The following is a 13,629-nucleotide window of genomic DNA, read 5'->3' on the forward strand; positions in this document are numbered from 1 at the left end:
TTAGAAGGGAAAAGTAGAGAGCATAAGCGGAGAATACATTTCAACACAGACAGGTCTAACAGCTATGAGATCCAAGGTTAACCAGCAGAAGCATGTGCTGAGCAAGTATGAAGTGGTTTGCATATATCTGCACAGACATGCCCGGCTCCCAGCCAGCTCAGATCTCTCTTCCAGACTTCCCAGGCAAACTCTGGAGTCCCACACCTAAGGCCCAGCTAGAGATAGGGAAAAGGCCAAAAAGTATTTACAGCAGTTACGAGAAGGTCTCATATCCTGCCAACCTGTACTACTGCATCTTCTTGAAAGGGTTTGAAAATCCCTTCCTGGTTGTAGGAGAGCTTCTACAGAAGCTTTCCTTCCTCCTGGGTCCTTCAACCCACCACTTGCTTCCCCATATGCATGGCCCTTATTGCCATTCCAGAGGCATGGGCTTGCCTTCCCCATTCCTGCAGTCAGGGGTACTGGGAAAAGTGTCTGATGCCCTTGCAAGGCCACTCTGTCATCTTTGGTAGTCTATGGAGATCCAGAGAGGTCCAAAACAACTGGAGGAAGGCAAATGTTGCCCTCACCGTTAGAAAAGGCAAAAAGGCAAATCCAGGAGCTATGTACCCATTCAGCCTCACTGGGAAAATTACAAAGCAAGTCCTCCTGGATGACACTTCTGGGAAGGAGGAGAGGGTGGACTTGGAGCAATCAGAGCAGGTTTATGAAGGGGATATCATGACCACCATGACTGGATTTGGGGATGAAGGAAGAGCAGCTGATGTAATTTATCTCCACTTTAGCTTGACTTTTAAGACCATATCCTACAGTATTCTTGTATCCAAGCAAGGACATTATGTTCTGATAGGTGGACAGATAAATCAGTTTAAAAATTGGCTGGATGATTGGGCTCATAGCATAGTGGTTAACAGGCACTACTATGACTGGGGACAGGGTTCTGTCATAGGACCTGTCTTGTTTAAAACTGTATCAGTGACCTTAAGAAGGTGACAGAGTGCACCCTCATCAAGTCTGCAGAGGACACCAACCTGAGGGGACCAGATGATATGCTCCAGGGGAAGGCTACGATTCAGAAAGACCTGGACAGGCTGAAGGGATGGACCACGGGGGTCTAACAAAATTTGACAAGGACAAATGCAAAGCCCTGCGCCTAGGAAGGAATAATCCCAGCAATGAGACAGCCTAGGCACCGTGGGGCTTGGGAACAGTTCTGCTGAAGAGAGCCTGGGGTGCTGGCAGAAAGCTGAGGATAAGCCTCATGTCAAAGTAAGCTATGGTTACCAGGCCATCACAGGAAACACAAGAGGAGCGAAAACAGATTTTGAGTTTGGTAAGCCTTATCTAGCTACGCGTACACACAGGGGTTGCTCAAGGTCTTTCATTGAATTCAGCCTCTCAGCATCAACACTGTATTCTCACTGCTACTCGGTTAATATATACTCAGGTCTTTAACATTTTAAAATCCCAAACAGACCTCTGAATAGGGTTATTTCACACATTCAGGATTAAATTCATATAGTTGATTTGTTAGGTTGAAACTGTTTCATCTGAACAGTTCAACTGGGACAGCTCTGCTCTTTTCTGGAATGTTATTTTTGCTTCTGGTTGCACTTAAATGCTGGGCTGGGGTGGGTGGTGAAGGGCTGGGAAGCAGAAACACACTTTTAACCAGTTTCCCCTCCTCAGGGAGCACTCTTCAGCTCCTCAAGCATCACCTGAACTGCATACACCCACCTGGCTAAGGAGGCTGCTGCCACCTGCTCATGCCGCAGGCTCTGGGCACCACCTATTGAGGGGAGGCAGCAGCACACACCCACCTTGGCAGGGTAGTTTTCTATATACAAAAAAAAGATTAAATAAAATCAGAATATAAACTAGGGTGCCTCAGACTGCACTGTAAATAACAATCAGTTATACAGAGGAATAAATTGGCAACGATAAGGTGGTGTTCCAGCTTTTTTGGGTTTTCTGTGTTTTGTTTGGTTTTTAAGTTTGTGTTTTTTTGTTTTTTGTTTTTCTGTTTTTTTTTTTAATAGGCATTCTTTCTGTATTTTAAATAAAGGACCCTGCACACTCCTTCCCCTGGGTTTAGCTGGTCTCATCAAGGTTATTAAAGTAACCTTGAGTTGTATTCAGCATTTCTACAGCTCTCTTTAGAAGGAAATTGAATCCCTCCCATGTTTGAGAAACCCAGCTTTCAGTTTAAATAGGATTTTTCAAGTATTAGCATATCAAACAGTGTAGTTGTCAGCATGTAACATAAGATTAGCACATTTTATTTTTTAGTCACAGCTTCCTTGTCCTACTACTTTGCATTTTTAGTGAGAGCAAACCAAAGGCAAGCTTGGTAGCCATCTGCAGGAGCAAGACACCGGGTATGTCTACAAAACAGCTTAATTTGCTTCTAGAAATCAAGGAGTGGCTTAAATCTGCTAGGTCCCTCCATGAACAGTTTGCTCTCCTAAATTCTGCACAGGAACACTCCAGTCCTGACCCCTGAGAGTATTTACCAGTACTGAAGAGCTGGATCCTGGCATGCCACACAGGGCGGCAGAGATGTCCAGGCAGCCAGTATCCTCCTCAGACATAAATTGCTCAGAGGGAAGTCAGGCATGTCAGGTCTCAAAGTAGGTTAAAAGTGGCATGCAAGTAGCAACTCTGCCCCATCTCTAGATTGGCAGCAAGCAAAAGTGGTTGTAGACAGTGTGAGTTTGAGAATCTATACTTTCTTTGCATATTTGATGAAAAGTTCATCAATTTAGTGTCATCGTGGAAAGTGAAATAGTTGCACTGATTACATCTACAAGTTTAAACACAGTGATTGTAAAATTTGGTCACAAGTTTATGGCAGGTGAATTCAACCACTTAAATAGATCCCCATGAAGACAGCCACTAACATTCCCCAAATCTAAGCTATTTAAGACAAACTTGACATTTAAGATATAATACATATATCCCAGTAGTATAAGCCTCCAAAACTCATGGAAAACAGGCAGTAGGTCTTTACCTGTTGTTTTTCTAGATATTACTGTAGTCCCTCAAACAGGGTTTGGTACCCAGTGTGCAACCAGTCAATCTTACATAGAGAGACATTTATTCCATGTTTGTGCAAAGAGTGGTGCTAGGTGGTATTTCCACAAAGCTAGCACACCACACAAGAGAACTTGTTTATTTATATGCTTCAAACTACACAAATACACATGTACTGTAATGATCATTGGTTAGTTTCTTACCACTTTGTTCATCATTGGTTAAAAAACAAGCCTCATCTCAATTAAAAATTAGCATCTTCTAATAATTCTGTGAAAATTCAAGGGTGAGGGAGGGCACATCTTATTGGTCTTAAATTGAGTTAGTGGTCATAGTCTACACCTGCCACATGTACCTTTCTCCGACTTACTGCCAGTTTTCACTGACTTCATGCTTCTCAGGCAATTATTCAGCCTTTAGCACCTTCTGGGCCAGGATGTTCCCCTCTTATCAGTCTTTTAGCTCTGCTTCAAGGGTATAGCCATTAGCAAGCCTTGCATCGTTTATACAAAGTATCAGGCTTACATAATAGAGCCAATGTTTAGTGGTCCTTCTTAGTAAGACCAGTGCAGTACATTCAACCCTAAATTAAAGTGTCACTATAGCTTAGGCATTACCTGAACATACCGTTTTACTTTGTCTACATTACCATCTATTGAGGTAACTCTTCTTTCATTCCTCTGACCAGTATCAGAACAGCAGCCTTGCAGTATGATTGTCAGAGGAAAAGTCAGACATAGGCAAATTATGTTCATTTCTCAACCTCAACTATATTGCTATGGTTGATAGAAGTGTTACTTCCTAAAAACCTCTCAAGAATGATATACATCATTATCTTTCAGATACCCATAACTGTAGTCAGTGAAATGTTACATTACAGTGATGTCTCAGCTCCTTAATCAAGTTCTAGTTTTACTGTATTAGTTGATTCACTGGCTCATGAAGAAAGCAGCTCCATTATGGAGTGGTGTCAGCTCCATAGTTTAATGAGCTGTCATGGGTGCTGTGTGCCACCTGCTACCCATACACAGGAAACACAAGTGCAGCACCTTGGCTCTTCAGGCTTAAGAGGCAGGGATTCCTGGAGAAGAAAAATAAATGGAAAAAATCAAAACAAAAATGTAGAGGTGTCTTTACCTCATCTGACAAAGATATTTTGAGCAAAATTAAATGTGTGATTTGGCATTCTTTAAGTTGCCAGATAGACATCATCTTCACCCTGGAAGGCAGTTAGCGTCATTCATCACAAGTGTACCCAAAATCCTGAAATGAATATATTGGCACAGTAACATATTGCAAGTATGTGCTCACTTACACAGTTATATAGAAAGCTGTATGAAATTCTGAGAAGTAAAAGGAAAGCAGCCTACAACCATGCAGGGAAACCTCCAAAGCCTTTCAGAAGTTTCTGTCATTGTTGGGTCTTTGAAACTGGGCCATTTTAAGATGCCAGATCTTTCAGTAATTAGCTCAAAACCACCTACTTTGGGTGTTCTAGAATAGCAATTTTTAGGTCCTTAAACCCCTCCAAACTCACATTTGTTTACATATTCCCATCTGTCATTGTATTCCCTTTCAATACTTTTCACACCCTCCAGCCAGACAAGGGGATGTTTGAGATTTGCCTGGTAGGAACTCCCGACCTTTGTACTCCCCTACCTGCTCAGATGGAAAAAACAGGAGAGGAATCAAAATAATTTATTTGATCCAAATACGTCAAACCATAACTGTTCGCTGCTGAAGACATACTTTCACCTACCTGTCTGGGGACAGGTAAAACAAGAGAGAAGCAATTCTTCATGTCTTCAAGCTCTTATTTACATACAGTGAAACACTGGCTAAAGGTTACAGTTCTCCAGTTTACAGTGTTCAGTAAAGGGCCTGTCCACCCAGGAAAGTTTGGACAACAGTTACAACTCTGGGAAGGAAAAATGACCATATGAGAAAGAAAACAGCAAGCATGACTGATTTTCCCCTCCAAACTCTTTTTAAAAAAATAAGAATTTCTAAAGAGATCCACAAGCTGAAACAAAGCCTAAAAACCCCAACACCCTAAACCCCCATTAGTTATCCATTAGAAGTCATACCAGAAAACCATGTATATACATCATGATTACACAAGAGGTTTCTCCAGAAGCTTGAAAAACCCCACTAAGATGTTCCAAGACAACTGTGACAGACTACCAGTAACAACATCAAAAGTGTTCTGAATGCTTAAAATAAAGCCATGTTCTTTGTAGTCCAGCTCCTAAAGATTAAAGCTTTTAAGCAGTAATAGCTCTTTAAAATAACTTTCTAAGTAACTGTATTTGGTCTGGCTAGGACAGAGTTAATATTCTTCACAGCAGCCCACATAGTGCTGTTTTGGGTTTGCAGCTAAAACAGTCCTGATAACACACCAGTATCTTGGTTAATGCTGAGCAATGCTCATACAGCACAAAGGTTCCCTTTTTCATTGCCTCTTCCTCTTCTTCCTCTTCCCCCCCTGCCCCACCCCCCCAACCCTGCAGCAACCAGGCTGAGGGTAGTCAAGAACTTGGAGGGAACAGAACCAGGACAGATGCCCCCAGCTGACCAAAGGGATATTCCATGAGATCATGGTCAGCAAGAAGAGCTCAGGAAAAGGAAGAACAAACACTCGGGGTTATGGTGTTTGTCTCTCCCTTCTAAACACTTGCCTGATGTAGGAAATAAAGTCCTTATTCTGCTTTGCTTGTGTACACAGCTTTGCTCCCCTATTAAACTGTCTTTATCTTGATCCATGAGTTTTCTGGCTTTTGACCTTCAGATTCTCTCCACCATCCCACGAGGGGAAAAAGTGTGAGCAACTGGGTGAAGGCTGACCTGCTGGTTAAGGTCAACCCACCAAAAGAGCCTGTTTTTTAAACTCAGTTACTTTAGTAGTTCAGTCAGATAACCGTAACTCATTCACAGATGGTGCTTAGCTGTCAGATACTCCAGTTTATTACAGACTTAAAATATTAAAAAAAAAAAAGCAGATCGAAAAGTCTTTACATCATGGAACGGCAACAGTTATAAAATGTAATCATACCCTTGAAAATGCATGAAAGCTTGTGGGAAAAATACAGGGAAATAGGGGGAAAACTTTTAAGACGACAGGGAAAGAAGAGAGAAAAAAATATTAAATCAGTTTAAAAAAAAAATACATGACGCAAGGTTTGGTTTTTTTTTTTTTTAATAGAAAATTTAATATCATTCTTTGAGTCAAACAATTCTGTCTAGAAACATGTTCATAATGAAGTTAACTCCACATTTTGATCCTCTAAATAACAAGATCCCATGCCCCAGTTAACTTACATTAACATTACTTCTGTGTCCTACAAGTCATTCCCAAATACCCTTTGACTTATAGTGTTTGTCATGCTTAAGTTGATAGATTGCTTGTTACACAGTTACAAGAACAACAGTCTACAATTCTTAAGTTACAAAAATAGTTATCACTCATTAGTATTTCTATACATATCTCAAGCTATTATATGCACACTCTGTACAGTGGATGTTAACAGTGGTCAAGTTTGCTTCCTTAAACAAGAAAAGAACTAAGTCACTGACAGTCAGACCCAAAATATTCAGGCACCATAACATACTTGCATGTCTGGCTCTAAGTATCCCTGCCCATACAAAGCAAAAGCCGTTTCAGCACCCAAGAGACACACACATCCAGGTTGTAAGACCCTTAGGATGGTTGGTGAAAGCAGACAGTACAAGGATCAGTATGTTACTGCCGAACAGTCTCACACTACACTGCAGGACCCAATACTAACTTTAATTGTACCAATTCCTTGCAGACAACTCTTCCTGTCCAACAGGCCTGCCTACAGGCTGACAAACAGGTTTACATGACAAACTGTAGGGCAGCAGTACAAACTACCCCTCTGGTAATGACCAGAATTCCCCAGTTAAAGGTAAAACAGGAGGGTGACCTCTCAAGTAGACAACACTGGATGTTTTTGCCAGACTCCAAATTATTGTTTTCAACAGGTTTTGGCCTGGGTTTTATTCCTCTCCCCTTCCCACTCCCTCCAAGGCCAAAAAAACAACCTAGATTTTTTTGGTGTGATCAGGGTCAACACTAACAAGTGTTTTGTTGGTTGCAGTAGCCCAATACTGACATACACTGGTTGCACTTCTTTACTTTCAGAAGCAATAGTAAGCCTGAAAGCATTGCTAGTGTTGTGGCATTTTGTTAGCAAGCAAGTAAAAAAATTTAGTTCTTAGAGGTATTGATGCTAGACTTACTTCTCATAACTCTTGAAGTCCAGTCCAGCTGATGCCAAGCTTCACATAACTGTCCAATTCTGAAACAAGTCACCCATTTCAGAAGATACTGTCTGGGAACAGATTGATGTCCCATTACAGATTTGGGAGAGTGGGAAGAAAAGCAAAACCACAACCAACCACCCCATCACCACCACAAAAAAAGGAAGCTGAATTAAATGCTGAATAGGAAATAACTTTTAACATTTTCTGGATCTAGGAATCTCTCTCATACTACTCTAAGCACTATCCCTCCCACGAGGGCACAACACTTCAGTCAGATGGTTAAAGACCTTAACAGCTCAATCCAAGCACTTAGAGACTCAGTGCTTAACTGGTTGGAACCACACACTAAAAAGCCCAGTCATGTTTGCAATGTACTACTCTGAAAAAATTTATTCACTTGCAGAACTTCAAGGACAATCTGTAGCAAAGTCCACTAAGGCATGTACTTAAGTCTGCCAACATAAGGCTGCAAACCATGAACACCAGTGTTAGTATGATCATGCACACATCAGAAGCACATTAAGAACTACAAATCTATATCACACAGAATAGTTGTGTTCGCCTTCACAAAAGATTAAGAATTAAGCAACTATCCTCTAAATATCAAGATGAGTAAACACATTACAAACGAATTCCTGGTGTGGGGAAAAACCTGCAGAATCTCAGAGTGTCAGGTAGTACATCTTTTATTAAGAGTGCTTCCCTTATTTGATGCTTAGATCTTTGAGTTTGTTTGGTGGCTTTATTTATTTTTAGAGCATCACATTTAAAATAGTTCTGTTCTCCATGTCAGAATGGCCAAATAGCTGACATTTTCATGCATTCCTTATTAGTTTACCTTGTTATAATTCCTTAGTTTTACAGTTATTCTATACAGAATACATTACATTTTCCAATTGTGCCATTACAGTGCAACACCTGGGCCACTGTTTTAAAAGATAACTAACAGAGCTTCCATTTTGAAGTGCAACAAATTTTGGTACAGAACTGCTACAAGTAATTCAAATGAAAAAAATTATACTAGAAATAAATCCCTTGAAAAACAACAATACAATGCCAGTATATATGTATTTGACAGTATTTGAAGATTATGGGGAAGTTGCAACTGATATATGAATCACTCCGAAGTCATTCAGAAATCATCTTACAACCAGGAAAACTAACTAGAAAAAAATTTACATTTTAAGCTGATCTTCTGGAAAAGAATTTGCACTTACTGATTTACAGTGAACTGAAAAGCTTGCTTTTTTTATTTTACAATCAAGATAAGTAAGTGTGAAATGATTACAGGTCTATCATTTGGATCTACCCTCATAGTTTTATAAAGTTATACAAGTTAATACTGACTTCCCTTCCTCCCTTAGCATGTTTCCAAGCTCAGCCACAGAAATGAAGTCTAAGTTAAGTATTCAAACAGATGCTTACCTGCTTATCTGACAAGATGTTATATTAAACTTAGTAGTTAAATCCAAATACTTGCTTTGTTTGGTTAGCAATATGCTGACAGTCTTGCAAGAACATACTAGCACTTGCAGAATCTTAAGCCTTTGATGCTCCTGTAACTGACTTAAGGTGAGGATTCACCAACAGGGTCTTTATTCCACCCTTTACTTTCTTTTTAAATGAGAACACTCAGTCTTTCAGTAAGTCTACTACAAATTGATGGTGTTAAGATTCATAGCCATTAGATACCCCTGATGACAGACATTAGGAGTTGTATCTTCCCCCTTCTGCCACATACATGGAATGAATGATTCCACTTGTAATTCTTTAAATTAGACAATACCAAGCATTTCATGGAACTTAAAACCCAGATTTATATATTTCGCTCAGCATGCCTGCCAAACTTTCAAAGGTCAGTCTGAGTCTCACTGTGCAACAGTGTAATCTCCCCTGCCATGCTTGTTCAAGCCGTATCAATTTTATCATTGTGCCACTCTAGTTATTCTAACTACCTTTATCCTTTGAAGAAAAATTTAAGTTGATATAAATATTTGCCTAGATCTTTTTTCTTCTTTTTCTACTTTAAAACAAACAACAAGTTTCAAACAAAACCAACACTCTAGGTGTAAACACTTTGGCCTAGAAGAGAAAACCTGTATCACTTGCTGCTTGACTTCAGATCTGACATGATTTAAACCAGAATTTTCTCCCTGTTCTCCAATATAAACAAATCTTACTACAAGAGATAACACAAAGAATTTACCTCTCTGCTTCTAGCCAGCTCTCCACCATCGTGGTCTTTACTTATACCACCTGCATCTTCTCAGACTATCAGAAAAGCTTCCGCATGCATTTTATCAGCCACAGGACTGAACACTATCTATGCTCTAGGCAGATTAGAATCAACTGTGAACTAGCTTCCCTTACGATTATAAGCTATAATAAAGAATGTTTAGTTTTAAGCGCCCAGATTCACAAATAATTTTCAGCATGTAGCTACAGTAAGTCATCAGAATAGACTATTCCAGTTCCAGAAGTTCTCCAAAGCTGACATCTTCGTCTTAATTATATGAACCAACAGTTCAGGTTCTGAAATTTTTCACAGGCGTTTAGAATAAGTGCTCATAGCAATTCAAACAGGAAAGCTTTTTTGTTTGGTTACTTAAATTTCTTTTAAAGCAGTCTTACAACACTGATATTCTTTCCCCCACCCATGCAACCAGGTCCACCTAAGAAAGGCCAAAAAAGAAAAAGGGTAATATAGACATGTACTTTCGCTGAAATATTGAAGCATAAGAGATTGTTAGTTGCAAAAAGTTATTCAGCAGCCTTTTTCATAGTGTTTATTGCTAATTCATTTTATATAGCTTATTTCCAGGAGATAGGCAGCATAAAAACCATAACATCAATTTAAAAAAAAATGCATTAAACATAAGTCTCAATAGTAGCTTCTTACAGCTACATCTTAATTCAGAAATTAAAAAAATCCTGATCTAGTTAATGAAACAGTTTTGTACCTAACCCTCAGAACAGTCAGCCTTCATAAGTCAAGCAAATTTGGACCCCAAAATTTACAATCGCATATTTGATAACTCCAGAAATTCTCACTGTGCAAACTATCCTACTAAAACTATTTAACATCTTCATTGTAAGTCAGTCTCATGATCACATCAGCATTTACTCTTGCAGCAAGAGTTGTTTTATTCTCCCTTACATAGCTTTGATGTGAACTGAGTGCTCTGGAGATTCAGGTAACTACCACATCGCTTACCGAGTCTGTACACTAAATATACACACCCCAACATATTAACACTTAGAAGTAGCTTAAATACACAGCATATTAAAACAGTAAAAATGATGAAAATTTACATCAAGCTGCCCAGACCCATGCTCAAACAGTTTCCCACCTAGTTCCAACTGCACAATCCTGACTTTAATAGCTGTACTCAAAAACAAGGTAAAGAGACACTGCTAAAGTTCTTACCCATTTATTTCCTATAGTCTAGATTTTTTCCTTTGTCAGTAATGATCCTGGGGGGTTGGTTTTTGTTTTGTTTTTAAACCCAACTTTAAATTTAACAACACACATTCTTCTTCTAATGTCCCAGAGGTAGCAGGAGGGAGTATGAATGAAAAGATGCCAGAACCTAGACGTTGCACATTCAAGTATAGTGTCATCCAAGAGAGTTTTCCTGGCTTCAACAGGCTGCATGTCACCCCTAATCATGTCTAGCAAATTAAAAGTAGAATCCCAAAATAAAGAACTATTACTACTGGCTTGCTAACATAAGTTTCACACCCAGATACCTCAAAGTAATCTTGTTACTTAAGTAGTAATACTGCCAGTTTCAATAGCCAAATATCAAGAACTGAAGTATAAAAAAATTTGTAAGTATTAAATTTCTCTAAAGTGCTTATTAGTGACACATTTCACCTAAACACAGACATACACACAGTTACTCTATGTTGATGTACCACACTGTAAGGAAAGGTCCCAGTTCAAGAATCTGATATTCCCCCTCTCCCTCCCACCACACAACTTGACAGAAGTGCTTACAGCAATAAAAAGCTAACAGAAGGGGAAAACACAACATTTAACAAGTGCACCTATATACATTTTGCACCTCTTCCCTCCTTGCATCTAAAGTGAACAGGTCACCATGTTCCTATGCTTTACATGCACATACTCTCCCCTTCACGTAGTACCAGTCCTATTCAAAGGATCTCTGCAAGCATCAACAGCAGTCATTCCACACTAACCAACAGGTGCTTTTATTGCGGAGGCTGAAGTACATTTAAATATTCTGACTGGCCCAGCTGGTAGGTTGTGTTTCCTCCACAGTCCACATACTGGTATCTCTCCTGGGATATTTGCTCAGAGTGGCCAAAATAAGAGGTTGTCACTGTGACTCTTAAATAAAAGACAAAAGAGAAGAAATATTATTTTTGTAGGAGACTTGAGTTTTCTATTCTAAAGATCAGTGGGTTTATGTTATTAGGGTTTTTAAGGAAAAAAGTTTTGGAACAAAATAAGTTTTAAAGTTAAAACCAATACTAGTTTACCACTACAGGTTTTCTCCATGAAAGACATTTGGTTCCTTGAACACAGACTTATTTCTAAAGGTAGTGGTAAAGCTGAGGTTTACGCATCAATACCTTCCCTTGCGAGGAGAAAGTAAATGATTAGAGAAGATACAACCACGGTTGGTGTACATCTCCCCACCCCCCACCCCCAAAAAAACCCAACCCAACCCACCATGCTGTTATTTATACAGTCGGTCATGAAAAGTGGACTAGTGCAGAGTACTAAACCCTGTAACTGCTTCAAGATCATTAAGATCATGGGAAGTTTTGAACAGCAGCTGAATATAAACTCATTTCTAAGTATCTGAGACCTTAGCAGCTCCACAGCTGCAGCCGAACTGCAGAGCAGATACAATAATAACAGTTCCACTTGTTCAAGCACCTGTATACCATCAGAACCTGTCATCAGACACAGTTCAGTTTCAGGAACTATAAAGCTATTACATTAAATTAAATCAACTTGCTTTCTACGATGCACATACTGCAAGATTAAGTATTTCTGAGTAATATTTCAATAAGAATTACATGGCTTTTAAAGTTGTTTCCAACAAACAGGAAGTTTCCATACTTACTGCATCATCACTACAATGTTATGCACTTTAATAGATGCTAAAGTACAGAAGTCACTGCAAAAAAGAAAACCAATTGTTAGATTTGCATCAAGCTTTTACGTGTAATTATCTAAAAAGCAAGAATTTTGGTTTCAGCTGGAAATTTTGCTCTCTGTATATAGAGACTATGGAGTTCTTAGCAATAGCAACTATAAAACTTGTTGAAAACCACTGCCAGTGACTAGATATTCAACTACATCTATTTTTATATACATAGCCTTGCTTTCACAGGAACCACTACATTAAAGCAGCTCAGTATCACTTTGTCACTGATGGAGACTTTTACTATGAAGATATATACAGACATAATTTAATGTGGAATTTATATATAGAAAGGAAAATTTACAACAAAAGAACAATGTCATGCCAACTTCTTTACACAACTCCAGCGTCTTTCCACATAAAAGCTGCAATTTCTATAAAAAGAAGTCCTGAAAGCTTGCTATTCTTGATAGGAAAATATCAAGAACTTAGGAAAGTCCCTTTTTATTCCACTCATCCACTTCTGTATTATGCAAAGTAACCTTTAACCAATGCGCAGAGACTTTGAAGTCCAAGTTACTGTTTTCTGTGAGGTACCTTTTTCAGATTTACATCTGACATGTACCTACATAACAGTTAGAACACCATGTAAGCATGTATTTTTTTTCCCCCTCGACCCTCTTCCAATCAATTGCTTTTGGTCACAGATTTATCAGTTCTGAAGTGAAATGCCTATGATCAGTACTACAAGATCACATGGCAGCTATCCACAATATTTGCATGCCATTGTCACTCTTCCCCAGCACCAAACATATGATGAAGTATTAAACAGTGAACACAGGTGATTCAAATTGTATGAAGATTAAAACCAAACTGCTTTATTTGTAAAGTTGTTTTATATTGGTATCTGTAGTAATGACAAATATTTTGATTTTTCTCCTGCTAGACTTAAAACAGCTGGTTTGGCCATAATGCCAGTTATTCTTAGTTACTGTAGTTTTCTAATCCAAAATACAGACTACCTATAACATACCACACAACCAACATAACCAACAGCACATACTGGCTGACAAGTAGAAGTACAATACCAACATACTTTTTTTTTTTTTTTTTAAAGTCCATCTGCAAATAAATCTGTTTTAGAAAAACTACACAAACCAACTTGCCACCCCCCCCCCCCCCAAAAAAAAAA

The 13,629-nt window shown here is 38.9% G+C and overlaps 1 protein-coding gene across 2 annotated transcripts in view; it reads right to left on the reverse strand.

Moving 5' to 3' along the window:
* Positions 1-8,099: 8,099 nt before the first annotated feature.
* Positions 8,100-13,629, reverse strand: part of TMEM106B (transmembrane protein 106B) — a 13,627-nt gene continuing 8,097 nt past the window's right edge. Inside the window, exons 6-8 of one of the 2 annotated variants that reach the window (XM_026842488.1) lie at positions 12,417-12,470; positions 11,521-11,671; positions 8,100-9,989 (exon numbers count right to left, since the gene is read on the reverse strand). In XM_026842488.1, coding sequence (XP_026698289.1) covers positions 11,533-11,671; positions 12,417-12,470 — 193 coding nt within the window. In that variant the 3' untranslated portion in view covers positions 8,100-9,989; positions 11,521-11,532. Of the gene's footprint in view, positions 11,672-12,416; positions 12,471-13,629 lie in introns of both variants that reach the window. The other variant, XM_026842486.1, reaches the window with a different exon arrangement.

Source organism: Athene cunicularia (genome assembly GCF_003259725.1).
Source record: "Athene cunicularia isolate RWA chromosome 2 unlocalized genomic scaffold, athCun1 chr2_part1, whole genome shotgun sequence".
Classification (NCBI taxonomy): Eukaryota; Metazoa; Chordata; class Aves; order Strigiformes; family Strigidae; genus Athene; species Athene cunicularia.